This window comes from Melanerpes formicivorus, unplaced genomic scaffold (genome assembly GCF_026170545.1).
Source record: "Melanerpes formicivorus ecotype bairdi unplaced genomic scaffold, bMelFor1.0.p_v2 SCAF_119, whole genome shotgun sequence".
Classification (NCBI taxonomy): Eukaryota; Metazoa; Chordata; class Aves; order Piciformes; family Picidae; genus Melanerpes; species Melanerpes formicivorus.
The window spans coordinates 1,359,929-1,387,825 of record NW_027142471.1 but is presented as its reverse complement, the minus strand read 5'-3'; the positions used below and the strand labels follow the sequence as shown (position 1 = coordinate 1,387,825).

General features: G+C 66.1%; 1 protein-coding gene across 4 annotated transcripts; it reads left to right on the top strand.

Annotated features, from left to right (window-relative positions):
• Positions 1-1,300: 1,300 nt before the first annotated feature.
• GOSR2 (golgi SNAP receptor complex member 2) lies at positions 1,301-26,159 on the top strand. Of its 4 annotated transcripts, none has more exons than XM_068167562.1 (6): positions 1,301-1,369; positions 4,829-4,893; positions 10,247-10,355; positions 13,624-13,756; positions 20,612-20,752; positions 22,968-26,159. In XM_068167562.1, exons 1-6 carry the CDS (start codon positions 1,341-1,343, stop codon positions 23,127-23,129), a joined length of 639 nt encoding a protein of 212 aa, XP_068023663.1. In that variant the 5' UTR covers positions 1,301-1,340; the 3' UTR covers positions 23,130-26,159. The 4 variants fall into 4 exon arrangements, with proteins under 4 accessions (XP_068023663.1, XP_068023665.1, XP_068023664.1 ...); XM_068167565.1 differs by lacking the exon at positions 1,301-1,369 and adding an exon at positions 1,389-1,487; XM_068167564.1 differs by lacking the exon at positions 20,612-20,752.
• The last annotated feature ends 1,738 nt before the right edge of the window (positions 26,160-27,897 follow it).

Here is a 27,897-nt window from a genome sequence, read left to right as displayed (position 1 = left end):
CGGTAGAGGCCATCCCTGCCCTGGGCTGGGGCTGTCTGGGAGCAGGGGGTGGAATCCTTCAGCTGCAGGGGGGCTCAGGGGTCACCTGGGGCAGGGCAGGCAGTGGTAAGTGACTCTCTCCATCCCCTTTCATCCTGTTTACAGAGGCTTTCCTGCACCAAAAGCCTCTGCTCTGCTCTGCTCTCCTGCTCCTGGCTGCTGTGTCCCAAGCAGCCAATGTGCTGAGGGCCTCCTGGAGGCCCTGGAGCCTGGCAGGAGGGGAGGCTGGGCTGCAGGAGGCTGTTCCCAGCAAAACTCAACCCCTTGGCAGCAGAGCAGCAATTCACTGCTGCAGCTCAGCGCTCACCACTGCAGCAGGACTCCTCTGCTGCTCCCCAGAGCCCTCCTGGCCCGGAGGGGAAGCCCTGCAGCTGTCCTCACCCAACCTCTTCCTCTGCAGGGAGGCTCTGGGCAGGGTGCAGCAACTCAGAGAGCACAGAGCAGGGGCTGGATGCATTCCTGGCTGCTGCAGGGCAGGGCAGCTCATTGCCACAGTGCTGTGGCCTGAGCTGCTCTTAGGCACCCAGAGGATGATCCTGTGCCAGGCTCAGAGTCACAGAATGGTTTGAGCTGGAAAGGATCTCTAAAGCTCCTCCAGGCCACCCCCTGCAGCCAGCAGGGACAGCCCCAGCCAGAGCAGGCTGCTCACAGCCCCAACCAACCTCCCCTGCACTGCTGCCAGGCATGGGGCAGCTCCCAGCTCTCTGGGCAGCCTGGGCCAGGCTCTCCTCACCCTCAGTGCCAAACATTTCTCCTTCTCTCCACTCTCAATCTGCCTGCCCTGCCCTACTTTTCCCTGTCCTGCCCTGCCTTACCTTGCCCTGCCCTGCCTTTCTCTTCCCAGCCCTGCCCTGCCTTGCCCTGTCCAGTCCTGCCCTGCCCTGCTCTGCCCTGCCGTGCCCCTACCTTGCCTTCCCCTGCCCTGCCTTGCCCTGTCCAGCCCTGCCTTTCCCTGCCCTGCCTTGCCCTCCGTGGCCCTGCCCTGCCCTGCCCTGCCCTGCCCTGCCCTGCCTTGCCCTCCGTGGCCCTGCCCTGCCTTGCCCTGCCCTGCCCTGGCCGCCGTGCCCGGGGCGCTGCCAGGCTGCGCTCCCCGCGGGTCGCTCCGGGCGGCTCAGCGCTGTCACCTTCCGGCCCTCGCGCGGCCAGCGCGGGACTCGCGGTCCTGGCGCGCCCCCTGGCGGGTCGGCGGCGGCGCTGCGTGCGGCGCGGGCTCGGGGTCCGTGCCCGCGGGCGGCGGAAGCGGAAGCGTCCGCGGCCGGAAGCGGCTGCCGGTGACGTGTGCGGCGCGCGCGGCCGGCGGCATGGAGGGGCTGTACCACCACACCAACAAGTGCGTGAGGCGCGGGGGGGAGGGGAACGGACACGGCTGCGGCGCGGCAGGGGCCCGGCACCCCCCGACGGCTTCCCCGCCTCAGGAGCTCCCCCGGAGCAGAGGGCTGGCGGCGCCGGTGCGGGGCTGCGGCGGCGCCGGTGGCTGCTGGCCACGTCAGAGCGAGAGCGGCAGCGGCGTGCCGCGGAGCCGGGGGCCCGGCCCGGCCTGGCGGAGCCCCGCGGGTGCCCCTGGCCGCAGGGCTGCTGAGGCGCCCGGGCGCTGTGGGCCCGCGGGACAAGCAGCTCCTTAGCCGCGAGTCCCTCCCTGCTTTGCAGGCAGGGCTCGTCCCGGGGGAGGAGCTATGGCAAGGGCGAGTTGCAGCTCCTGCAGCTCTGGTTTAGGGGCAGGGTCGTGTGGGCAGGAGGCCAAAGCAGACGGCGGGGCCAGGGGCTGCTGTGCTGAGCTCTGCAGGGGGCAGGGTGGGGACTGGGAGACTCCTCCTGGCTGCTGGCACAGAGCGGTCCTGGCCCTGCCCTGCTGCTGAGCCAAGCCCCGCAGTGCTCCTGGCAGGCACAGCAGGGCCCAGGGGAAGGTGCTGCCCGGGGAGGTGCTCAGGAGGGGCTGGATGTGGCTCCTGGAGCTGCGGTGTAGCTCTCAGGAGGTGCTGGGTGACAGCTCGGACTTGGTGAGCCCTGAGGCCCTCTCCAGCCTGGTTGGTGCTGTGGTTCTGGCTGGGGGAGCTGCTGGGCAGGGTCTTGTTTTCTGCCCCTTCCTTGTTGCTTTGCTCTGTGCCACAGAGAGGTTGGAAGAGACCTTGAGGCCCCACCCAGATCCACTCTGGCCACGGCCAGGGCTGTCACCCCCGGGGCAGGTTGCTCACTGCCCTGGCCAGCCTGGGATGCTTTGGGGCTGGGGTTCCACCGCCCCTCTGGGGCCTGCAGTGCCTGAGTTGTGTTGCTGCTGGCTGACAGGGACACTCTGAACGTTTTAATTCTTTGCCCACCTCTCCCCCACCCCTCCTGTGGCATGGGAAGAGTCTTGCTGAGCCTGCAGCAGTTCCTCTGACCCAGGTGCCTGTGACTAAGGTTTGGCTGCCACCCCTGGGCTCCTTAAAGCCATTTTAAGGGCAGTGTGAGTCCAAGCTGCCTGAGGCATCCCAGAGAAACCACTTTGAGAGCAGAGCCACAGAGCAAGTCTGGGCTGCAAGGTACTGGGTGTGGAGTTGGGTCTGTAGTGAGTTCCAAGGGCTGTGCTGCTGAGGACAGCTCAGTGATCCCTTGGGCAGCACAGAGGTGAGATTGGGAGCCCTGGGAGTCAAAAACCTCATAACTGGAGACTAAAGTAGTGAGAGCAGGGGCAGGGAGGGGACTGAGCTTGTCTGTGCTGTGCTGAGACCTGCCCTGCATTGAGAGGCTGCAGCAGGGCCAGGGAAGGGCAACAGAGCTGGGGAAGGGGCTGGGGAAGGGGCTGGGGAGCAGGGCTGGGGAGCAGGGCTGGGGAGCAGGGCTGGGGAAGGGGCTGGGGGAGCAGGGCTGGGGAAGGGGCTGGGGAAGGGGCTGGGGAAGGGGCTGGGGAAGGGGCTGGGGAAGGGGCTGGGGAAGGGGCTGGGGAGCAGGGGCTGGGGAACAGGGCTGGGGAAGGGGCTGGGGAGCAGGGGCTGGGGAAGGGGCTGGGGAGCAGGGCTGGGGAGCAGGGCTGGGGAAGGGGCTGGGGAAGGGGGCTGGGGAGCAGGGGCTGGGGAAGGGGCTGGGGAGCAGGGCTGGGGAAGGGGCTGGGGAGCAGGGCTGGGGAAGGGGCTGGGGAGCAGGGCTGGGGAGCAGGGCTGGGGAAGGGGCTGGGGAGCAGGGCTGGGGAAGGGGCTGGGGAGCAGGGCTGGGGAGCAGGGCTGGGGAAGGGGCTGGGGGAGCAGGGCTGGGGAAGGGGCTGGGGAGCAGGGCTGGGGAAGGGGCTGGGGAAGGGGCTGGGGAGCAGGGCTGGGGAAGGGGCTGGGGAGCATGGCTGGGGAAGGGGCTGGGGAGCATGGCTGGGGAAGGGGCTGGGGAGCAGGGCTGGGGAGCAGGGCTGGGGAAGGGGCTGGGGAGCAGGGCTGGGGAAGGGGCTGGGGAGCAGGGCTGGGGAAGGGGCTGGGGAGCAGGGCTGGGGAAGGGGCTGGGGAGCAGGGCTGGGGAGCAGGGCTGGGGAAGGGGCTGGGGAGCAGGGCTGGGGAAGGGGCTGGGGAGCAGGGCTGGGGAGCAGGGCTGGGGAAGGGGCTGGGGGAGCAGGGCTGGGGAAGGGGCTGGGGAGCAGGGCTGGGGAAGGGGCTGGGGAAGGGGCTGGGGAGCATGGCTGGGGAAGGGGCTGGGGAGCAGGGCTGGGGAAGGGGCTGGGGAGCAGGGCTGGGGAAGGGGCTGGGGAGCAGGGCTGGGGAGCAGGGCTGGGGAAGGGGCTGGGGAGCAGGGCTGGGGAAGGGGCTGGGGAGCAGGGCTGGGGAAGGGGCTGGGGAAGGGGCTGGGGAAGGGGCTGGGGAGCAGGGCTGGGGAGCAGGGCTGGGGAAGGGGCTGGGGAGCAGGGCTGGGGGAGGGGCTGGGAAGGGGCTGGGGAGCAGGGCTGGGGAGGAGCAGCTGAGGGAGCTGGGGGGGTTGAGCCTGGAGCAGAGGAGGCTGAGGGAGACCTCCTTGCTCTCTGCAGCTCTGAGAGGAGGCTGCAGCCAGGGGGGGTTGGGCTCTGCTCCCCAGGCTCAGGGGATGGAAGGAGAGGAAATGGCTGAAACTGTGCCAGGGGAGGCTGAGGCTGGAGAGGAGGCAAAATGTCTTTGGTGCAGGAGTGGTCAGGGCCTGGCAGAGGCTGCCCAGGGAGGGGGTGGAGTCCCCAGGGAGGTGTCCCAGGTGTGGCCATGGCCCTTGGGGTTGTGGTTTGGTTGATGTTGGCCTGGGTGGTCCTGGAGGCCTTTTGCAGCCCAAGCACTTGTGTGAGTCTGTGCCAGGCTGTTGGTGCTGCAGCTCAGCAGTGGGGCAGCAGTGGGGTTTGGGCTGCTCTGTGCCTGCAGGGCTGTGCACAGGGCTGGGGAGGTCTCGTTGGAGCCGACTCTCCTCCTGGTCAGGTCTGTCCTCTGCTGGGAAGTGCCTCTGAGCTCTGCCCTGCATGGCTGTGGGCAGAGCCTTCAGCTGTGTGTGGGGCACAGGGAGAGCCCCAGCTCAGGCTGCAGAGAGGAGCAGGGAGCTGGCAGTGCCCTGGGAGTGCCTGAGGAGCAATCACCAAGCTTGCTGCCCTTGAGCTGTGTCAAGCCCAAGTGCCAGGAGTGCTGGAGGCCTGGGCTGGGCTGTGGGCTGGGTGGTGCTGCCCGTGCAGGGCTGTGGGCTCGGTGGTGCTGCCCGTGCAGGGCTGCTCTTGCCCCCTGCAGAGCGCTGCTGAGCACAGCAAGAGGCATTCTGCCCTGGGGGAGGTTTGGTTCTGAGCTGCTGCCTGAGCTCTGCTGTGCCTTGGCTTTGTCTCTGACAGGCAGGTCCACGAGGTGCAGTCCCACATGGGGCGCCTGGAGACCTCGGACAGGGACTCGGTGCACGGTAAGTGACCGGGGAGGGGCGACTGGGGCTGGGTGCAGAGCTGGCCAGGAGCCAGCACCAGGCACTGCCAGCCCCAGCCTGGCCTGGGCTGACCTCCCCTGCAGGGCTGGGGCAGCTCTGGAGCCCTCAGCACAGCCAGGGAGCTGGGGGAGCAGGGCCAGAGGAGGCCACAGCAGTGCTGGAAGCCCTCTGCTGGGAGCCAGGCTGAGAGAGTTGGCCTTGGGCAGCCTGCAGAGGAGAAGGCTCCAGGCAGACCTCAGAGCAGCCTTGCAGTACCTGAAGGGCTCCAGGAGAGCTGGGGAGGGACTCTGGCCAAGGGCTGGGAGTGCCAGGACAAGGGACAGTGGCTTTGGGCTGGAAGTGGGGAGACTGAGACTGGAGAGGAGGAAGAAAGTCTTTCCAGTGAGGGTGAGGAGAAGTTGTGGAGGCTTCAGCTGTGGAAGTGCTCAGAGCCAGACTGGATGAGGCCCTGAGCACCCTGTGCTGCTGTGAGGTGTCCCTGCCCATGGCAGGGGGGTGGGACTGGCTCAGCCTTCAGCTCCCTTCCAGCCCTGACAGCTCTGGGACTCTGTGAAAAAAGCTCTGCCCCCCAAGCCCCTGCCCCCCAGCCCCCTGCCCCCCAGCCCCCCTGCCCCCCAGCCCCCTGCCCCCCAGCCCCCCAGCCCCCTGCCCCCCAGCCCCCTGCCCCCCAGCCCCCTGCCCCCCAGCCCCCTGCTCCCCAGCTCCCCTGCCCCCCTGCCCCCCAGCCCCCCTGCTCCCCAGCCCCCCTGCCCCCCAGCCCCCTGCTCCCCAGCCCCCTGCCCCCCAGCCCCCTGCTCCCCAGCTCTGTTGCCCTTCCCTGGCCCTGCTCAGCCTCTCAAAGTCCTTCTTAGACTCAGGAGCCCAAAACCCAACCCAGGGTTCCAGCTGTGGCCTCCCCAGTGCCCAGCCCAGGGGCACCATCCCTGCCCTGCCCCTGCTGCCCACAGCATTGCTGCTCCAGCCCAGGCTGCTGGAGGCCTTCTTGGCCCCCTGGGCACTGCTGCCTCAGCTCCAGCTGCTGGCACCCAGCACCCCCAGGGCCTTTCCTGCTGGGCACTTCCCATCCCCTCTGCCCCCAGCCTGGAGCCTCCCTGGGGCTGTTGTGCCCCAGGTGCAGCACTCAGCACTTGGAGTTGTTGAACCTCCTCCCAGTGGCCTCAGCCCTGGATCCATCCTGGCCAGGTCCCCTCCTACCCTCCAGCAGCTCACCACTGGCACCCAGCTTGGTGCCATCTGCAGGCTGCCTGGGGGTGCCCTGATCTCCTCAGCCAGAGCAGTGCTGGAGACATCAAACAGAGCTGGCCCAGCTCTGAGCCCTGGGGACAGCTCCTGTGGGCAGCCCCCAGCTGCATCCAGCTCCTGTGAGCAGCCCCCAGCTGCATCCAGCTCCTGTGAGCAGCCCCCAGCTGCATCCAGCTCCTGTGAGCAGCCCCCAGCTGCAGTCCCTTCCCCAGCAGGCTCTGGGCCCAGGCAGCAGCAGCCAGGCTGTGCAGGGTGCTGTGGCAGGGGCAGGGTGCTTCAGAGTCCCTGGGGAAGGTTTCTCTGTTGGCTGAGGAACAGGACTGGGAACCAGGACATCCAACTGCTCTCAGCTTTCCTCCTGCAGCTCTGGGCTCAGCCCTTCCCCTGCAGGGTGCCCAAGGCAGCAGTGCTGTGGCTGGCACTGGCAGCTGGCTGCTCTCCTGCTGATGGCTGCCAGGCTCAGCTGTCCTCAGTGGGGGAGGTCAGAGGGGTGAGGACAAGCTGATCGATTTGTTGGTTGCTCTTTGGCTGTGTTGAGATCAAAGGGCAGAGGGAAGGAGTTGGTTGTGCTGCTGAGAGCCCTTTCCTGGCAGAGAGAGGCAGGGCAGGAGCCAGAGCTGCTCAGCCACAGCCACAGCATGGGAGGGGCTGGAAGGGACCTCGACAGATCATCCAGTCCAAGCCCCTGCCAGTGCAGGGCCACCCAGGAGGCCACCCAGGAGGTCCCCCCCTGCTCTGAGCCTGCCCAGCCTGAGCAGGCAGGCAGAGCTGGCTGGGTCTGCAGGGCTTGGTGGTTCCTCAGGGTGGCTCTGCCCAGGCACTCTGGGACTGCAGGGCTGCCCCCACGGCTGCACAGCCTGCATGGTGCTGCTGGAGGTGACCCTGCAGCCCCTGCTCAGACACAGGGGTTGGGGCCCTGCCCTGCAGCCCCCCCCCTAGGCCCTGCAGCCCCCAGGCTGTGCTCTGCTGGTTGCTGTGGTGGTTACAGGGGCAGGAGGCCAGCTGAGGGCTGCAGGGCTGTGCTGTGCTTGCAGAGCTGGCCCTCTGTGGCTCCCTGGGCTGCAGGGTTGGTGCTGTGCTTGCAGAGCTGGCCCTCTGTGGCTGCCTGGGCTGCAGGGCTGTGCTGGGCTTGCAGAGCTGGCCCTCTGTGGCTCCCTGGGCTGCAGGGCTGTGCTGGGCTTGCAGAGCTGGCCCTCTGTGGCTCCCTGGGCTGCAGGGTTGGTGCTGTGCTTGCAGAGCTGGCCCTCTGTGGCTGCCTGGGCTGCAGGGCTGTGCTGGGCTTGCAGAGCTGGCCCTCTGTGGCTCCCTGGGCTGCAGGGCTGTGCTGGGCTTGCAGAGCTGGCCCTCTGTGGCTCCCTGGGCTGCAGGGCTGTGCTGGGCTTGCAGAGCTGGCCCTCTGTGGCTCCCTGGGCTGCAGGGCTGGGGCTGGGCTTGCAGAGCTGGCCCTCTGTGGCTCCCTGGGCTGCAGGGCTGGGGCTGGGCTTGCAGAGCTGGCCCTCTGTGGCTGCCTGGGCTGCAGGGCTGGGGCTGGGCTTGCAGAGCTGGCCCTCTGTGGCTCCCTGGGCTGCAGGGCTGGGGCTGGGCTTGCAGAGCTGGCCCTCTGTGGCTCCCTGGGCTGCAGGGCTGGGGCTGGGCTTGCAGAGCTGGCCCTCTGTGGCTCCCTGGGCTGCAGGGCTGGGGCTGGGCTTGCAGAGCTGGCCCTCTGTGGCTCCCTGGGCTGCAGGGCTGTGCTGGGCTTGCAGAGCTGGCCCTCTGTGGCTCCCTGGGCTGCAGGGCTGTGCTGCTGCTGGGCTTGCAGAGCTGGCCCTCTGTGGCTCCCTGGGCTGCAGGGCTGTGCTGGGCTTGCAGAGCTGGCCCTCTGTGGCTCCCTGGGCTGCAGGGCTGTGCTGTGCTTGCAGAGCTGGCCCTCTGTGGCTCCCTGGGCTGCAGGGCTGGGGCTGGGCTTGCAGAGCTGGCCCTCTGTGGCTCCCTGGGCTGCAGGGCTGGGGCTGGGGCTGGGCTTGCAGAGCTGGCCCTCTGTGGCTGCCTGGGCTGCAGGGCTGTGCTGTGCTTGCAGAGCTGGCCCTCTGTGGCTCCCTGGGCTGCAGGGCTGTGCTGGGCTTGCAGAGCTGGCCCTCTGTGGCTGCCTGGGCTGCAGGGCTGTGCTGGGCTTGCAGAGCTGGCCCTCTGTGGCTCCCTGGGCTGCAGGGCTGTGCTGCTGCCCTGCTGCTGGTCCTGTGCAGGTTAGCAGAAGCAGCTGCAGCTGAATGGGTTCCTGGGGCAATGCTTTGGTGCTTTGTTTCTGGTTTCCCCTTGCAAGGGCTCCAGCCCTGCTCTGGCCACATCTTTGCTGAGCTGTTTGTCCACTCTGGGGCCCAGGCTCAGCCAAGCTCCCCTCCTGTGGGCATGGAATGGTTTGGCCTGGAAGGGACCTGGAAGAGCATCCAGCTGCAGGCCCTCTGCCGTGGGCACACCTCCTGCCAGACTCAGGTTGCTCAAGGTCCCATCCAGCAGCTGCAGAGCTGGAGCCTGCACAGCTCAGGACCAGCTGTCCTGGGAGTGCTAACAACCTGCCAGCAGCGTTCAGAGGCTTGAATCCCTGCCTGGCTGTTGGCTGGGGTGGGCAAACCCTGCAGGGGGGATGTGAGAGTTTCAATCACAGAGCTGGCAGGGCTGGAAGGGAGCTCAAGGCTCAGCCAGCTCCAGCCCCCTGCCATGCCCAGGGACACCTCACACCACAGCAGGTTGCTCACAGCCACCTCCAGCCTGGCTGCAAACACCTCCAGGCAGGAGGCTTCCACCACCTCCCTGGGCAACCTGTGCCAGGCTCTCACCACCCTCCTGGGCAACAACTTCTTCCTCACAGCCAATCTCAATCTCCCCCACTTCTAGTTCTGCTCCATCCCCCCCAGTCCTATCCCTCCCTGACACCCTCAAAAGTCCCTCCCCCAGCTTTCTTGCAGCCCCCTGCAGATCCTGGAAGGCCACAATGAGGTCTCCTGGGAGCCTTCTCCTCTCCAGCCTGCACAACCCCAGCTCCCTCAGGCTGTGCTCACAGCAGAGCAGCTCCAGCCCTCTGCTCCTCCTCCTGGCCCTGCTCTGGACACCTTCCAGCCCCTCCAGAGCCTTCCTGGCACAGAGGCTCCAGAACTGGCCCCAGAGCTGCAGCTGTGGGCTCAGCAGAGTGGAGCAGAGGGGCAGAATCCCCTCCCTGCCCTGCTGGCCACACTTCTCTTGCTGCAGCCCAGGCTCTGCTTGGCTCTCTGGGCTGCAAGTGCTCCCTGCTGGCTCCTGCTGAGCTTCTCCTCCCCCAACACCCCCAAGGCCTTTCCTCCAGGGCTGCTCTCCAGCCAGTCCCTGCCCAGCCTGGATCAGTGCCTGGGGTTGCCCTGCCCCAGCTGCAGGACCTTGCCCTTGGTCTTGTTGAACCTCCTGAGGTTGTCCTGGGCCCAGCTCTGCAGCCTGCCCAGCTCCCTCTGGCTGGGTCCTTCCCCCCAGCTCTCAGCAGCACCACTCACCTTGGTGCCATCTCAGCCCTGCTGAGGGAGCCTCAGTGCCACTCTCCATGGCACCAACAGAGCTGTTAACCAAGCCTGGTCCCAGTGCTGGTCCCTGAGGGGCTCCCCCTGGCCATGGACCACTGACAGCCACCTCTGGGTGCAGCCATCAAGGCTGTTCTGTGTCCTCTGAATGCTCCTTCCCTGGCAGCCAGCCTGCCCCAGCCTGGGGCCCAGGATGTGGTGCAGGGCAGTGCTGAAGGCTGTGCTCAGCTCCAGGTCAATGCCAGTTGTTCAGCCTTCAGCTCTTGGTGTTGTGACCTGATGCATGGAGCTGAGAGGGAAACAGGCTCTGACCTCTTGGAAGAGCCAGAGGCCTCCCTGGCTCCCTCCTCCTCCCTCAGAGGGAGGGAGGGAGGAAGGAAGCAAAGGCAACAGTCTCCAGTTGCTGAGCTCAAGAAGAGTCCTTCCATGCCCTGCAGGGCCCTGGGTGGCCTCTGCCCACTCAGGGTTTGCATCTCTCAGGGCTTTGTGCTGCTGTGGGTGGTTCTGAGCTGCTGCCTGCTCTCAGGCTGCAGCACTTCCATTCAAATCCCGTTTTTCTTGTCTTGCAGTAGTAGAGAACGAGATCCAGGCCAGGATAGACAACATCTTCAGCAGCCTGGAGAGGCTGGAGATCCTCTCCAGCAAAGAGCCTCCCAGCAAGCGCCAGAATGCCAAGCTGTGAGTCCCTGCTCTGCCCTCTTGGGGGGCAGCATTCCCATGGGGTGGGGAAGTCTTTGCCTTCAGGCTAGAGCAAAACCTTTGTGCTCTGCATGACTTAACCTCCCTGCTCTGCAGCAGCAAGATGGAGGCAGAGAGGCAAAGCCTCCTCCCTGCAGCTGAGCACAGACTGCTGCTGGAGCTGAGCTCTGGGGTGAGTGAGGCAAAGCCTCCTCCCTGCAGCTGAGCACAGACTGCTGCTGGAGCTGAGCTCTGGGCTGAGTGAGGCAAAGCCTCCTCCCTGCAGCTGAGCACAGACTGCTGCTGGAGCTGAGCTCTGGGCTGAGTGAGGCAAAGCCTCCTCCCTGCAGCTGAGCAGACTGCTGCTGGAGCTGAGCTCTGGGCTGAGCAGAGCAGGGCTGAGTGAGGCAAAGCTTCCTCCCTACAGCTGAGCACAGACTGCTGCTGGAGCTGAGCTCTGGGCTGAGCAGAACAGGGCTGAGTGAGGCAAAGCCTCCTCCCTGCAGCTGAGCACAGACTGCTGCTGGAGCTGAGCTCTGGGGTGAGTGAGGCAAAGCCTCCTCCCTGCAGCTGAGCACAGACTGCTGCTGGAGCTGAGCTCTGGGCTGAGTGAGGCAAAGCCTCCTCCCTGCAGCTGAGCACAGACTGCTGCTGGAGCTGAGCTCTGGGCTGAGTGAGGCAAAGCCTCCTCCCTGCAGCTGAGCACAGACTGCAGCTGGAGCTGAGCTCTGGGCTGAGTGAGGCAAAGCCTCCTCCCTGCAGCTGAGCACAGACTGCAGCTGGAGCTGAGCTCTGGGCTGAGCAGAGCAGGGCTGAGTGAGGCAAAGCCTCCTCCCTGCAGCTGAGCACAGACTGCTGCTGGAGCTGAGCTCTGGGCTGAGTGAGGCAAAGCCTCCTCCCTGCAGCTGAGCACAGACTGCTGGTGCAGCTGGACCCCAGGCTGAGCTCTGGCAGTGGCTCAGGAAGGCTTCCAACCATTGCTGCTCTATGTAGTGGCCCCTGGGGAGGTGAGGAGCTGAGCTGCCTCAGCTGCTGTCATTTCTCTGTTCCATTCTCCTAGGGGAGGAGGTTTGTGAAGCTTGGGTGGAGCAGGAGGGGGGAGCAGAGGGCTCAGGACTTGCAGCTCCCAGCTGGAATTGATTCTGTGGCTCTGCTGTTAACATTTGCTCCCCAGCTGCCTCTGCAGACACTGGGGGCAGATGGAGGCATCAGGAGGAGGAGGCTCTTCTCAGTGGGGTGGTGACACTGGGGCAGGCTGCCCAGGGATGTGGTTGAGGCCCCAGCCCTGAGACATCCAAGGCCAGGCTTGAGCAGCCTGCTCTAGCTGCAGCTGTCCCTGCTCACTGCAGGGGGTGCACAAGGTGACCTTGGAGGGTCCCTTCCAGCCCACTGCTTTCTGTGCTTCCCTGAGTTCTTCTCACCTCTGGAGAGGTCTGAAGTTCACATCTGGGCTTTACAGTCCCCAAACACTGACCAGGGGCAGTGGAGCTCTGGGGTTTGGTTATCCCAGTGGAGATGCTTCCTGCACTGCTGAACTGCTTCTCACAAACACTCAGCCCTAGGTCATGCTGCTGGTTAGCATGGAACCATGCCATGGGCTGGGGGAAGGGACCCCCACAGCTCACCCAGGCCACCCCCTGCAGCCCCCAGGGACAGCCCCAGCCACAGCAGGCTGCTCACAGCCCCAACCAACCTCCCCTGCACTGCTGCCAGGCATGGGGCAGCTCCCAGCTCTCTGGGCAGCCTGGGCCAGGCTCTCCCCACCCTCACTGCCAAACATTTCTCCTTCTCTCCACTCCCAAGCTCCCTCTTGCCCTTTCCAACCATCCCCCCTTGTCCTGTCCCATCAGGCCCTGCTCAAAGCTCTGTCCCCAGCTCTCTGCTGGGCCCTTGAAGCACTGCAAGGCCACCAGAAGCTCTCCCTGGAGCCTTCTCCTCTGCAGGCTGCCCAAGGCCAACTCTCTCAGCCTGGCTCCCAGCAGAGGGCTTCCAGCCCTGCCAGCACTGCTGTGGCCCTCCTCTGGCCCTGCTCCCCCAGCTCCCTGGCTGTGCTGAGGGCTCCAGAGCTGCCCCAGCCCTGCAGGGGAGGTCTGAGCAGAGCACAGCAGAGGGCAGAATCCCCTCCCTGCCCCTGCTGCCCACCCTGCTGGGGCTCAGGCCAGGCTGGGGCTGGGCTGGCAGTGCTTGGTTCTGGCTCCTGCTGTGTCTGTCCTCAGCTTCCTCACAGCTCCTTTGGAGCACTGAAACTGGAAAGCTCAAACCTTTATGTGCAGGGGGTGGTGAAACAGGCACTGTTCAGACCCTGCCATCTCTCCCAGCCTGTGGGCAGCTCCTGAAGGGACTCCTGCTGGGCTGGGATGTCCAAGGCAGCTCAGGAGCTCAGCCTCACAGTCAGCTGCCCTCCAGTTAAAGAGTTGTTTGGAGAAGGAGGCAGAGATGATGTGAGACTGGGACATGGCTCTGGCCTGGCCTTCATCTTCCAGATGGCAGAAGCCTGCCTGCCAGTGAGGCTCTGCATGGGGCAGCAGTGAGCCCTTGAGGCAAGAGGGGCAGCGGAGCATCGAGCAGAGTGTGGCCAGCAGGTTGAGGGAGGCTCTGCCCCCCTCTGCTCTGCCCTGGGAGGCCACTTCTGGAGTGCTCTGTCCAGTTCTGGGCTCCCCAGCTCGAGGGGGACAGGGAACTGCTGGAGAGAGCCCAACAGAGAGCTATGAGGATGAGGAAGGGACTGAGCCTCTCTGCTGTGAGGAAAGGCTGAGAGCCCTGGGGCTGTTGGGCCAGGAGCAGGCTGAGAGGGATCTGATCAATGTTGATCAATATCTGAGGGCTGGGGGGCAGGAGGCTGGAGCCAGACTCTGCTCAGTGGTGCCCAGGGACAGGACAAGGGGCAATGAGCACAGACCCAGGAGGCTGCACCTGAGCAGGAGGAGAAAGTTGTTTGGTGTGAGGCTGCTGGAGGCCTGGGGCAGGCTGCCCAGAGGCTGTGGAGTCTCCTCTGGAGAGCTTCCAACCCCCCCTGGGCACTGTGCTGCTGTGGGAGCCCTGTGGGGCAGGCCTTGGGCTGGATCCAGAGGTCCCTCCCAGCCCCCCCTGCTGCTGCATTCAGCCCTTTCCTCCCCAGCTGTTGCTGGCAGGGGTTCCACAGGCTGGGGGAGGCCGCTGGGGGGCGCCGGGGGGCGCCGGGTGAGCTCCGGAGGGCCCTGCCAGCCCCCCCCCCCCCCCCGCTGCCGGGCCCAGGGTCACCTCTGGCCTCCTGCTGTGCCCCCTGCAGCCGCGTGGAGCAGCTCAAGTACGACGTGCAGCACCTGCAGAGCGCGCTCCGCACCTTCCAGCAGCGCCGCCTGGCGCGGGAGCAGCAGGAGCGGCAGCGCCAGGAGCTGCTGGCCAGGACCTTCGCCCCCAACGTAAGGCCCTGCCCCGCCCCTCTCCCCGCCCCTCTCCCCGCCCCTCTCCCCGCCCCTCTCCCCGCCCCTCTCCCCGCCCCTCTCCCCGCCCCTCTCCCCGCCCCTCTCCCCGCCCCTCTCCCCGCCCCTCTCCCCGCCCCTCTCCCCGCCCCTCTCCCCGCCCCTCTCCCCGCCCCTCTCCCCGCCCCTCTCCCCGCCCCTCTCCCCGCCCCTCTCCCCGCCCCTCTCCCCGCCCCTCTCCCCGCCCCTCTCCCCGCCCCTCTCCCCGCCCCTCTCCCTCCTTGCCCCTCCCTCCCCTTCCCTGCCCCTCCCTCTCCCTGCCCCTCTCTCCCTTCCTCCCTGGTCCTCCCTTTCCCTCCCTGCCCCTCTCCATCCCACTCCCTCTCTGCCTGCCCCTCTCTGCCTGCTCCCCCCCCCTTGCCCTCACCTGCCCCTCTCTGCCTGCCCTCACCCTCCTTGCCCTCTCCCTGCCCCCCCTCCCTCTCCCTGCCCCCCCTCCCTCTCCCTGCCCCCCCTCCCTCTCCCTGCCCCCCCTCCCTCTCCCTGCCCCCCTCCCTCTCCCTGCCCCTCTCCCTCTGCTCTCACACAGGAGCTCAGCCAGCAGCTCAGCAGCTCTCTGTTAGACTGCAGCAGCAGTGGAGAGATGGAAAGATAGAGGAGAGATGGAAAGGGACTCAGGATAGGAAAGAGAGGCAGTGTGTGTGGGAAGGAGTCCAGCCCAGGGGCACAGAGCTGCTGCAGGCACTGCAACATCTCCTGTGGGGCCAGGCTGAGGCAGCTGGGGCTGGGAGCAGAGGAGCCTGAGGGGTGCAGGGCTGGAGCCAGGCTCTGCTCAGGGCTGGAGCCAGGCTGTGCTCAGGGCTGGCCAGGGACAGCACAGGGGGCACTGGGGGCAAGCTGGAGCAGAGGAGCTGCCAGGGGAGCAGGAGGGGAAACTTTGTCCCTGTGAGGGTGCAGAGCCCTGGAGCAGGCTGCCCAGAGAGGCTGTGGATGGAGTCTGCTGCTCTGGAGAGCTTCCAACCCCCCTGGATGTGTTCTGGGTGCCCTGCCCTGGGTGCCCTGCCCTGGCAGGGGGCTGGGCTGGCTGAGCTCTGCAGGTCCCTTCCCACCCCTGGCACTTTGATCCTGGGCAGTGCAGCTCTCCCATGAGGAGAGGTTGGGCTCTGAGAAGCAGCAGGGAGAGACTCAGCAGCTGCTGCTCCTGGGTTTCTCTCCTTGCACCCAGAGCAGGTCAGGGAGGGGCAGTGAGCTCAGTGCCCCAGTGCCCAGCTTTGGCTTGGTCTCAGCTCTCTGCCCTGCTGGCAGCAGGCCCCAGGCAGCCTCCCATTGCCCAGCCCCAGCTCCTCTGGGGGAGTTTCCTTGATGCCTGCCTGGAACCCATGCTGGAGCCACTGGAGCAGGGGCTTGGCCCTGGGAGTGCTGAGACCTCCCCCCCCGGGCAGGGCTGAGCTCCCCCCCGGGCAGGGCTGAGCTCCCCCCCGGGCAGGGCTGAGCTCCCCCCCGGGGCAGGGCTGAGCTCTCCCCCCCTGGGCAGGGCTGAGCTCTCCCCCCCCGGGCAGGGCTGAGCTCCCCCCCCCCCGGGCAGGGCTGAGCTCTCCCCCCCCGGGCAGGGCTGAGCTCTCCCCCCCCCGGGCAGGGCTGAGCTCCCCCCGGGCAGGGCTGAGCTCCCCCCGGGCAGGGCTGAGCTCCCCCCGGGGCAGGGCTGAGCCTCCCCCCGGGCAGGGCTGAGCTCTCCCCCCCCAGGCAGGGCTGAGCTCCTCCCCCCGGGCAGGGCTGAGCTCCCCCCCGGGCAGGGCTGAGCTCTCCCCCCCGGGCAGGGCTGAGCTCCCCCCCGGGCAGGGCTGAGCTCCCCCCCGGGGCAGGGCTGAGCCTCTCCCCAGGCAGGGCTGAGCCTCCCCCCGGGGCAGGGCTGAGCTCCCCCCGGGGCAGGGCCCTGCTCTGCAGCTGCCCAGAGCAGTTCAGCTCTGAGTGGTGCCCAGCTGGGGGCAGCTTGCCCTTGGCTTAGCTTTGTCCTTTGGCTTTTAGATCTGGAGGTTGTTTGGCTTTCTTTGGCTTTCCTTTGGTCTTATTTTGGGTTTAATTGCTTTGATTTGGGGTTGGTTTATTTTGTGTAGGGTTTTTCACTGGGTTTAGCTGGGGTTTAGCTGGGGTTTACTTGGGTTTGCCTTTGGGCTTGCTTCTATTTGTGTGTGTTTTCAATTGTATCCTACTATCAGTCAGGGCTGGAAGGGACCACAAGGATCAGCCAGTCCCAACCCCGCTGCCATGGGCAGGGACACCCCACACTAGATCAGGCTGCCCAGAGCCTCATCCAGCCTGGCTGCAAACACCTCCAGGGACAGGGCCCCAACCACCTCCCTGCACAACCCAGTCCAGGGCTTCACCACTCTCCTGGGGAAGAACTTCCTCCTCCCCTCCAGCCTGAACCTCCCCACCTCCAGCTTCATTCCATTCCCCCTAGTCCTAGCACTGCCTGAGAGCCTGAGCAGTCCCTCCCCAGCCCTCCTGTAGCCCCCTGCAGATCCTGGAAGGCCACAATGAGGTCACCTCAGAGCCTTCTCTTCTCCAGACTGAACAGCCCCAACTCCTTCAGTCTGTCTCCAGAGCAGAGCAGCTCCAGCCCTCTGCTCCTCCTCCTGGCCCTGCTCTGGACACCTTCCAGCCCCTCCACATCCCTCTTGCCATAGGGGCTCCAGAGCTGGAGGCAGGACTCCAGGTGGGGTCTCACCAGAGCTGAGCACCTCCCTTGCCCTGCTGGCCACACTTTGTTTTATTTGGGCTTGATTTGGTTTTACTTTGGGGGGTTGAGAGTTGGTTTGGTTTTGTTTGGGGTTTAATTGGTTTAATTTGGGTTTATTTGGGTTTATTTCTTTCCAAGTGTTTCTCCTGGGGGTCTGACTGCCTTCTTACTGCTTGCTGTGTGATTGAAGGCCCCAAAGCAAACAGTCCCTAGCTGTGTGGTCAGGAGCTCTTGGGACAAGGAGGAGAGGAGGTGCCAGTGCCACTGCCTCACCACCTGGGCAGTGTGCTGCTGGCAGGGCAGTGGCACTCAGCTGGTTTGGGGCTGGCTCAGAATGATCAGCAGGGCTCCAGCAGCACACTGGAAGCCTGAGCTGTGATGTGCCTCTGCAGGCAGAGAGAGGTCTCCAGCAGCTGTTGGCAGCTGTGTGAGCAGAGCAGGGCTGAGGGCCAGCACCAGGCTTGCAAATGCAAACAAGCAGTGGGCTGGGGTTTGGTTCTTACAGAGTCACAGAGTCAGCCAGGTTGGAAAAGACCTCAGAGGTCATCAAGTCCCAGCTACTACCTAACCCCTCCTGAGAGCTAAGCCATGGCTCCAAGTGCCACATCCAGGCCTCTCCTGAACACCTCCAGGGCTGGGGACTCCACCACCTCCCTGGGCAGCACATCCCAGTGGCCAATTCCTCTCTCTGGGAACAACTTTCTCCTCCCCTCCAGCCCAAGCCTCCCCTGCACAGCTGTCTCCTTTCAGCTGCTGAAAGGTGCCTCAAGGGGAAGAAAAGAGCAGGACTCTTGTGTGCTCCTTTGAACTCCTGCCCCAGCTGGGGCCTGGTGTAGAGCTGGGCTGGAGGAGGCTGCTCAGGGAAGCACAGGATGGTTGGGTTGGAAGGGACCTCAAAGCTCAGCCAGTGCCAGCCCCTGCCATGGGCAGGGACCCCTCCCCCAGCCCAGGCTGCTCAAGGCCTCATCCAGCCTGGCCCTGAACCCCTCCAGGGAGGGGACAGGGGACAGCCACAGCCTCCCTGGGCAGCCTGTGCCAGGCTCTCCCCAGCCTCCCTGTCAGGAATTTCTTCCTCCTCTGCAGTCTCAGTCTCCAGCCAGGGGCAGAAACTTTCCCTTGGCCTTGTTGCCCCTCATGAGGTTCTCAGGAGACCACTTCCCTGGCCTGCCCAGGTCCCTCTGGGTGGATGCTGTCCCTCAGTCCCACACCACTCAGCTTAGTGTCATCTGCACACCATCTCTCCCAGCTCCCAGCCATTGTCCCTAGGCCTGTCCCTCCCAGCCCTTGTCCAGAGTCCCTCCCCAGCCCTCCTGGAGCCCTCCAGGTGCTGCAGGGCTGCTCTAGGGCCATGCACTCCAAGCCCCTTGCAGCACACAGGGGCAGTAGGGCAGTGCTGATCTCTCTGGGGGTTCTCAGCCTGATGGTTTGGTTTGAGGTTCACAGAGCCTCCAGCTCCATCCCAGCCTGTTCCACCACCCAGAAATGGCAGCTGAGCCTGTGAGCAGCCTGAGCAGACCCTGCAGCATGGCCTGGGAGAGCTGCAGCAGTGAGCTGGGCATTGAGCTTGATCAGAAGGTCAGTATGGTCCTGAGCTTTAAAATCTTCCCTTGGACCATTCTGGAGAAGGCCACAAACAGGAAGGGAAAGATCTGCTGATCCCCTGCAGCAAGCTGCTGCCTTGTGCTGAGTGAAGCACCCTGCCAGCTCCTGCCTGGGGAGTGGAATCTTGGAGATAATCAATATCTGAGGTGCAGCAGTGAGCCCAAGGGCTCTGCTCTGCAGGCTGGGGTAGGACAGCCCAAGACTTGGCTCAACAAGTTAGCAACAGAGCTGGGGAAGGGGCTGGGGAGCAGGGGCTGGGGAAGGGGCTGGAGAGCAGGGCTGGGGAAGGGGCTGGGGAAGGGGCTGGGGAGCAGGGCTGGGGAAGGGGCTGGAGAGCAGGGCTGGGGAGGGGCAGCTGAGGGAGCTGGGGGGGTTGAGCCTGGAGCAGAGGCTGAGGGAGACCTCCTTGCTCTCTGCAGCTCTGAGAGGAGGCTGCAGCCAGGGGGGGTTGGGCTCTGCTCCCCAGGCTCAGGGGATGGAAGGAGAGGAAATGGCTGAAACTGTGCCAGGGGAGGCTGAGGTTGGAGAGGAGGCAAAATGTCTTTGCTGCAAGAGTGGTCAGGGCCTGGCAGAGGCTGCCCAGGGAGGTGGTGGAGTCCCCAGCCCTTGGGGCTAGGGGTTGGTGGCCATGGGGGGGCTGGGTGGGTGTTGGACTGGGTGGTCCTGGAGGCCTTCTCCAACCCCAACACTTCTGTGAGTCTGACCCTAGTGCTCCATTCCCATTTGCTCAGTTTCTGCCACAGCTTCTTCACCCAGCTCTGACCTGCAGCTGCTCACAGCTCTGTTGGCTTTCAGCTGCTGATTCTTTGTCCCCTTGCAGGGTGGCAGCAGCTGCAGGCAGTCCCACTCCAGCCCCTGTCCCCTCTGTCACTGCCACCTTCACTCTCTATCCACAGCAGCCACCTGAGTGTGCTCAGAGCAGGCCTGGTGCTGTCCCACACTGGGGAGCAGGCTGCAGCCACCTCCTGCCCTCAGTGCCAGCTCTGCTCCTGGCTGGCTGCTCAGGCACAGTTCCCACACTGACCTCCTCCCACTGCCATTCCTGGCCATGACCCAGTGTGGGAGCCAGGAGCAGCTCTCTGGACTCCCAGTGGAGTGGTGTCCAGAGGGGATCAAACTGCAGAGCTTTTGGAGAGGGAGATAGAGGGAGGGATCCCCATCCCCTCTGTGCCTCTGGTGCAGTGCAGGTGACAGAACTGGGCCCAGCTGTGGCAGGGTCACAGCTTGGCTGAGCCAAAGCATCTCCCCTGCAGAGTTCCTGGCTCTGGGTCTGGGTGCTGTGAGCCAGGCCTCAGGGAGCTGAGCTGCTGGGGGGCAGCTCCCAGCCCCTGTCCTGCAGCCTCTTGGTGCTCAGAGCTGTGGCAGGAAGCCTGAGAAGCCTTCCAGTGCTCAGAGGGCTCCTTGGGAAGCCTCCTCTGCTGCTTCGCTCTTCTCTCTTCCTGCCCTTTCCTCCCTGAGCTGATGGAAAACTCTCTTCTGTCCCTCTGACCTCCATCCCTTGTCCTGGCTGCCCTTGAAGGCCTGATCACAGCCCCCCACAGAGCTGCAGGCTTGGGGCAGAGTGGTAGGAAGCTGCCCAGCAGAGCCAGGCCCGGGGGGACGCTGTGTGCCGGCCCCTGGGGGGCGCTGTGTGCCGGCCCCTGGGGGGCGCTGTGTGCCGGCCCCTAGGGGGAGCTGTGTGCCAGCCCCTAGGGGGAGCTGTGTGCCAGCCCCTAGGGGGAGCTGTGTGCCAGCCCCAGGGGGCGCTGTGTGCCGGCCCCTGGGGGGCGCTGTGTGCCAGCCCCTAGGGGGAGCTGTGTGCCAGCCCCTAGGGGGAGCTGTGTGCCAGCCCCAGGGGGCGCTGTGTGCCGGCCCCTGGGGGGCGCTGTGTGCCAGCCCCTAGGGGGAGCTGTGTGCCAGCCCCTAGGGGGCGCTGTGTGCCAGCCCCAGGGGGCGCTGTGTGCCGGCCCCTGGGGGGCGCTGTGTGCCAGCCCCTAGGGGGAGCTGTGTGCCAGCCCCTAGGGGGTGCTGGGTGCCAGCCCCGGGGGTGAGCCAGGCTGTGCCTCCCTGCAGGCCTCTCCATTCTCTCCCCCTCAGCTGCTGCTGCTCCAAGTCCTGTCCTTTAGAGCCCCCCAGCAGAGGCTCTCTGCAGCCCCCCAGCAGAGGCTCTCTGCAGCCCCCCATGGGAGGCTGTCTGCAGCCCCCCAGCAGAGGCTGTCTGCAGCCCCCCAGCAGAGGCTCTCTGCAGCCCCCATGGGAGGCTGTCTGCAGCCCCCCAGCAGAGGCTGCCTGCAGCCCCCATGGGAGGCTGTCTGCAGCCCCCCAGCAGAGGCTCTCTGCAGCCCCCCATGGGAGGCTCTCTGCAGCCCCCCAGCAGAGGCTCTCTGCAGCCCCCATGGGAGGCTCTCTGCAGCCCCCCAGCTGAGGCTCTCTGCAGCCCCCATGGGAGGCTCTCTGCAGCCCCCTGGGCCCCTGCTGCCCCTGGCTGCTGGCCCTGCCTGGGCAGGAGCCGAGCAGCTGCCTCTCGCCCACAGGACTCTGCCACCTCCATCCCCATCGAGGAGAGCCTGCAGTTCAGTGAGTCCCTGCAGAGTGCCCACCGGGGCATGGATGAGCTCATTGGCAGTGGCACCAGCATCCTGCAGGGGCTGAGGGACCAGAGAGTCACACTGAAGGTGGGGGCACCCTTTGTCTTCCCGAGGACACCCCGGGCTCGGCCCTGCTGTGAGGCCCAGGCCCTGGGCAGCCAATTGCTGAGCTGGGGCCAGGCCCCTGCTGCAGGCTGGGGGGGCTGCAACTGCCCTGCCCCTGGAGCCTGGGCACCTCCTGGGACTCCTTGGGCTGGAGAGGAGAAGGCTGAGAGGGATCTGATCAATGTCCATCAACATCTGAGGGGTGGGGGGCAGGATGCAGGGGCCAGGCTCTGCTCAGTGCTGCCCAGGGACAGCACAAGGGGCAGAGACCTGCTGGAGAGAGCCCAGGGGAGGCTCTGAAGCTGCTGAGGGGCCTGGAGCAGCTCCATGAGGAGCAAAGGCTGAGAGAGGGGAGCTGAGCAATGCTCAGCAAGAGCTAAAGGCTGGGGGGCAAGAGGCTGGGGCCACGCTCTGCTCAGTGGGGCCCAGGGACAGGCCAAGGGGCAGGGGGCACAAACTGGACCCCAGGAGGTTCCATCTGAGCAGGAGCAGAAACTTCTTTGGAGTGAGGCTGCTGGAGGCCTGGGGCAGGCTGCCCAGAGAGGTTGTGGAGTCTCCTCTGGAGACTTTCAGGACCACCCTGGGTGTGTTCTGTGCACCCTGCCCTGGGTGGCTCTGCCCTGGCAGGGGCTTGGACTCTGCAGGTCCTTCCACCCCCTCCCATCCTGCGATGCTTTGAGCTCTCTGTGGGGCCTGGCAGCTTCACCTGCAGCACAGCTCCCAGCTGCAGCCCTGGTTTGTTGCCCTCTGCTGATTTGGGTTGGTTGGTGGAGGAGGGGAGGCTGTGGCCAGCTCCTGCTGAGCAGCCCCAGAGCAGCCCCACAGCTGCTGGGAAGTGCCTGTGCTTGGGGCTGCTGAGGAGGATGGTGACTCCCCCAGGGCTGAGGCAGCTCAGCAGGGCAGCCTCCCTGAGCACTGCTGGAGCCAGCTCCCTGTCCCCATGTCTCAGGAGCAAAGATCTCTCTGGAGTTGCCCAGCCTGCTCAAGGAGCTGCTCAGAGGGACACAGAGTGTGCTGGGGGCAGCTGGGGCTCAGGGTGTGGGCAGCTCCCTCTCTGCTGCACTCAGCCTCAGCTGGGGGCAGCTCTCTCTCTGCTCTGGGGCTGCTCTGCCAGAGGATTCAGGCTTTGAAGTGCTGGATGCCTGCATCTGGTCAGAGGAATCCCCCCCTGAGCTCCATGGGCTGCACAGGCAGGACAGGACCAGCTCAGGGGCTAACAGCAGAGGACATCTCAGAGTCACAGAATGGTTGGGTTGGGTTGGAAGGGACCTCAAAGCTCCTCCAGTGCCAGCCCCTGCCATGGGCAGGGACCCCTCCCCCAGCCCAGGCTGCTCAGGGCCTCATCCAGCCTGGCCCTGAACACCCCCAGGCAGGAGGCAGCCACAGCCTCCCTGGGCAGCCTGTGCCAGGCCCTCCCCAGCCTCACTGCCAACAACTTCCTCCTCTCCACTCTCAGTCTCTCCTCTCCCAGCTCAGAGCCATTGTTCCTCACCCTGTCCCTCCCAGCCCTTGTCCCAGTCCCTCCCCAGCTCTCCTGGAGCCCTTCAGGTCCTGGGAGGCTGCCCTGAGGTCTCCCTGGAGCCTTCTCAGGCTGAGCAGTGTCCTCTGTGTTGGGCCCTGGATGGCTGTGCAGGGTCAGCCCAGGGGCTGGGGACATGCAGTCACCAAGGGGCAGGAGTGGAGCTTTGCTTCACTCAGGAGTTTGGGTTGCTGAGCCTGCAGGGCTGAGGCCCTGGTTCAAGGCAGTGCCTGAGGGGCTCCTGAGGCACTTGAGTCCTGCAGGGCTCTTGGGAAGGCAGCAGGCATCAGAAGTGCAGCTGGCAGAGAGGGCCAAGGCCCTGCTGCTGCAGGAGAGGGCAGGACAGAGACTGGAGCCTGGGAGGGACCCCAGAGCTCATCCAGTGCAGCCCTGCAGCCAGCAGGGCCAGCCCCAGCCAGAGCAGCCCTGAGCTCTCTGTGCCCTGGGCCTGAGCTCTCTGTGCCCTGGGCCTGAGCTCTCTGTGCCCTGGGGCTGAGCTCTCTGTGGCCTGGGAGCTGCTGCCCTGGGGCTGAGCTCTCTGTGCCCTGGGGCTGAGCTCTCTGTGGCCTGGGAGCTGCTGCCCTGGGGCTGAGCTCTCTGTGCCCTGGGGCTGAGCTCTCTGTGGCCTGGGAGCTGCTGCCCTGGGGCTGAGCTCTCTGTGCCCTCTCCTGCCCCCAGGGCACCCAGAAGAAGCTGCTGGACGTGGCCAACATGCTGGGGCTGTCCAACACGGTGATGAGGCTGATCGAGAAGAGAGCCTTCCAGGACAAGTACTTCATGGCTGGGGGGATGCTGCTCACCTGCCTCCTGATGCTGCTCATCCTGCACTACCTGGGCTGAGCTGCCAGGCTGCCCCCAGCAGCACCCACCCTGTGCTCCAGACTGCCCTCTCCTCTGGCTGCTGCTGGGCAGCAGCTCCTCCTGCGGCCCCGGGGGGGAGCAGAGCTCCCTGGGCTGTGCAGCTGGGCCTGGGGCTGCGCTGCCCTCGCCTGCAGGGGTAGGGCCTGCTCGGCTGGGAGGCAGAAGAGGACCTTGCTGCCCGTGGGCAGGCAGGGGCAGGGCCAGAGGCAGAGCAGCTGCCCTCAGCCTTCCCTCTGCCAGCTGCCAGGGACCCTGGTGGCTGCAGTGGCACTGGGGGGGAGCACAGCTTGAGGGTGAGCAGAGAGAGGCAGGAGGGGCAGGGCCTTGGAGCACGGCCACAGCCTCAGCTGCTGGCTCTGCTCACAGTCAGTGGTACCCAGCACCAAGCTCCTGCCTTGGCCTGGGATTCTCTGAGCCCCTGGCAGCTTCCCATCCCTGCTGAAGCTGCACTGGGGGCAGCCCAGGCCTGTCTCACCTCTGCACCTTGTGCCAGCTCCTCCCCAGGCCAGGGGATGGTTCTGGTTGTGCCCACAGAGCTGAGCTGGGCTTGTGTGCTGAGCTGCTCTGAGCCTCCCTGCTCTGCTGCAGAGCTGCAGGTCCTTGCTCTGCTCCCCTCTGCTATGGGGCTGTGAAGTTCCTGGCTCTGGAGGGGGCTCTGCTGTGCTTCCCCAGCTGCAGTGGCTGTGGGCCCCTTCCACTGGGGGCCAGTTGCCAGCAGTCCCCTGGAGTCGAGTGCCTTGGGGTGGAGAATGTCCCTCAGGCTGGGGAGGGGCTGCTGAGTGTCCCCTGCACTGTGCCCCCCCCAGAGCTGCTCCCAGTGCCCCAGAGGTGCCCAGCATGGCCCTGTCCCCTCAGCTCTGGGGCCCCACAGCTGGGCACTGCCTCACCTCTCCCTCTGCCCCTGCAGACCTGGGGGGGCTGTGCTGCTGTGCCCAGCCCAAGCTCCTGCCCCTCCCCCTCCCCATTTCAGTGCCCCTCAGACACATTCCACCAGCCTTGTGCCCAGGGCTGAGCGCTTCCAGCTGTGGCACACAGCTGGCCTGGTGCTGGAGATGCCTCCTGGTCCTGCCTGGAGTGGTGCTGGAGCTGTGACCAGCACCAGCTGAGGTCCATGTCCTGTCCCTGCTGCTTTCAGCTTTGCTTTGTGGCCCCAGCCTGGAGAAGTGGCCAGAGCTGGGCAAGGGTGAGCCAGGCTGAGAGGAGCTCAGGGGAAGGGCTGCAGCCCTGCCCAGCCACAGCAGGGCCTGAGCTGGCTGCTGGGGGCAGCTGCAGAGCCCAGAGCAGAGCTCCCAGCTGGCACAGGCCAGGCAGCACCATCCTGGGAGCCCAGGGCAGAGGCTGTGCCAGTGGTGGCTGCTGCACAGACACAGGATGCTGCCCATGCAGGGGGAGCCTGGGGGGAGCTCACTGGGAGGTGTCCCCCAGTGCCTTCTGGCTGCCCCTGCCCTGCTTCTCCCTGCCTTTGGTGCTCTTCACCTTCAGCCTGCAGGGCTGCCCCAGGAGCACCTCAGCTGGGCAGCTCCAGAACCACCTTGCACCAGCCTGAGGGAGCAGGGAATGAGAGGAGCAGAGGAAGGCTGCAGGGAGAGAGCCTCTGTGCCCCTGGGCCAGCAGGGAGAGCCTCTGTGCCCCTGGGCCAGCAGGGAGAGAGCCTCTGTGCCCCTGGCTCAGCAGGGAGAGAGCCTCTGTGCCCCAGGCTCAGCAGGGAGAGAGCCTCTGTGCCCCAGGCTCAGCAGGGAGAGAGCCTCTGTGCCCCTGGCTCAGCAGGGAGAGAGCCTCTGTGCCCCTGGCTCAGCAGGGAGAGAGCCTCTGTGCCCCTGGCTCAGCAGGGAGAGAGCCTCTGTGCCCCTGGGCCAGCAGGGAGAGATCCTCTGTGCCCCAGGCTCAGCAGGGAGAGAGCCTCTGTGCCCCTGGCTCAGCAGGGAGAGAGCCTCTGTGCCCCTGGGCCAGCAGGGAGAGATCCTCTGTGCCCCAGGCTCAGCAGGGAGAGATCCTCTGTGCCCCTGGCTCAGCAGGGAGAGCCTCTGTGCCCCAGGCTCAGCAGGGAGAGAGCCTCTGTGCCCCTGGGCCAGCAGGGAGAGATCCTCTGTGCCCCAGGCTCAGCAGGGAGAGATCCTCTGTGCCCCTGGCTCAGCAGGGAGAGCCTCTGTGCCCCAGGCTCAGCAGGGAGAGAGCCTCTGTGCCCCTGGCTCAGCAGGCAGGGTCCCTCTGTGCCCCTGGCTTAGCAGGCAGGGTCCCTCTGTGCCCCTGGCTCAGGCAGGGTCCCTCTGTGCCCCTGGCTCTGTAAGCCCAAGCTGGCTGCAGGCTTCAGCTGCTCAGCCTGGGCAGTGTCTCACCCCTGTGCCTTCTGCTGTCCCTGAGCTGCTCCTCCTGGGTGGTTTGGTGCCTGAGGGAGGGCACAGGATGGTGTTGAAGGTCTGTGTGGCAGGGTTTGTCTGGCACCCAGGGGCGGCCCCAGCTGCCTTGGGTCACTCTTGCCTTGTGGCAGGAGCCATAACCCAGTGGGGTCTGAGTGTCCTCCCTGGCCCTGTGATCCCTGCTCCTCTGCTCTTTCCTCTGCCCTTTCAGAGCCCCTCTGGCCCTGCTGCTGCCCACTGAGGCTGAGCTGTGGCCCTGCAGGCCTCGCCTTGGCACCAGGGCTTGATGGGCTGCAGGCTCAGGCAGGTTTGGAGATGGCTGAGTCCCAGGTGGCTCCAGGAGCCGCTCTGCAGGCTGGGACCACTCTGAACCCTCCCAGCCCCTGCCCCAGGCTGTGCCAGCTGTGCCCCTGCACAGGGGGGAGCTGGCACCCTGCTGGCTTCACCCCTGGCTGCTGCAGCTCTGCAGCTTCCTCTGTGCCCTCAGCAGGGCTCTGGGCTGCTGTGCTGCAGCTGCTGCTCTCCCACAGCACACTGGAGCTTGGGCTGCCTCTGGCAAATCCTTCTTGCCAGCGTTTGTTACAGGAGGGCAAGGGGGGCCAGGACCTGCTTCCTCCCCTGGGTAATGGGAATAAAGAGTTGGCAACCCAAAGGAGGTGTTTGGCCTGCTGGCAGCTGCCCAGATGCTGCAACACCTGGGCCAGACCATGGCAGGGGAGGCAGAGGCTGGCTTGGCACAACAGGGAGCCCAGGCCTCAGCCTGGGGGGCGAGGAGGAGGAGAGGAAGCAGAGGTAAGGGCCAGGTGCCCCACAGGAGGGGCCAGAGCTCAGCTGGCAGTGAGGGGAAGGAGGGGTTGGTGGTGCTGGGTAGGTGCCCAAAGGAACCCAAGGCACCAGCCAAGGGAGGGGCACAGCACAGGAGGCAGCTGGGGGACAGGCACAGAAGGGTTGGGTTGGAAAGGACCTGAAAGCTCCTCCAGGGCCAGCCCCTAGCCCAGGCTGCTCAGGGCCTCATCCAGCCTGGCCCTGAACACCTCCAGGCAGGGCACAGCCACAGCCTCCCTGGGCAGCCTGTGCCAGGCTCTCCCCAGCCTCACTGCCAACAATTTCTTCCTTCTCTCCAGTCTCAGTCTCTCCTCTCCCAGCTCAAAGCCATTGTTCCTCATCCTGTCCCTCCCAGCCCTTGTCCACAGTCCCTCCCCAGCTCTCCTGGAGCCCTTCAGGTACTGCAAGGCTGCTCTGAGGTCTGCCTGGAGCCTTCTCTGCTGCCGGCTGCACAGCCCCAGCTCTCCCAGCCTGCCCACAAGGGAGACTCTGCAGCCTCTGAGCATCTTGGTGACCTCCTCTGGCCCCTAACCCTGACTGCCCCTTCCCACCCCCCTGCCCTGCTCCCCACTGGCAGAAGCAGCTCAGCCCTCTGTGCCCAGCAGCCCCAGGGGAGGGATGCTCAGAGCTCTCTGGCCCAGCACTGGAGTGCCACAGGCAGCTGGGGCCAAGGGGCACAAGGAGCCAGGGGGCACAGGGCAGAGCCGCAGGAGCCGAGGGGCAGGCAGCAACCCAGAGCCCCTCCAGGCACAGCAGAGGGAGCAGGAGGCAGCTCCAGGGCCCTGCAGCGATGGCAGAGCAGGGGCAGGCAGAGTGGAGCCCAGCCCAGGCCCTCCCAGAGGGAGCCCCAGCCCCAGGGTCCCCCCAGGGCAGGCAAGAAGTAGGCAGAGCAGCTCCGAACAGCCGAAGAGCCAAAGCTGCACTGAGCCCCACCAAAGGGGGGCGGGGAGGGGGGGGGCTGCCGCAAAGGGGAGGGGAGGGCAGGGGAGGGCAGGGGAGGGGACGAAGGGCCGCGGAGCACCCCTCGGGGGGAGGGAGGGAAGCGCTCCGCAAGCGGGGAAGGGGAGGGGGAACGGGACCCCAGGGACGGCACCGAGCAGCACCGGGGTGGGGGAGGGGGCACAGGGACGGAACCGAGCAGCACCGGGGGGGGGGGAGGGGGCACAGGGACGGGAACCGAGCAGCACCGGGGGGGGGGGAGGGGGCACAGGGACGGTACCGAGCAGCACCGGGGAGGGGGGGGAAGGGACGCAATAAATGTTTGGCAGCATCGCGGCCAAGCAAAATGTTGCAGAGGGCAGAGGCGGCGCTGGGCGGCCGGGGACTCTGCTGCCCTGCCGGCGCCTCGCAGGCTCTACCCGCTCGGCCTTGGAGAGCCTTTGGGCTGCGCAGCCCCAGGCCCTGGGATGCCTGCAGCCCTGCGCTCTCCTCACGCCCTGGGATGCCTCCGGCCCTGGGATGCCTGCAGCCCTGCGCTCTCCTCAGGCCCTGGGATGCCTGCAGCCCTGCGCTCTCCCCAAGCCCTGGGATGCCTGCAGCCCTGTGCTCTCCTCAGGCCCCGGGAT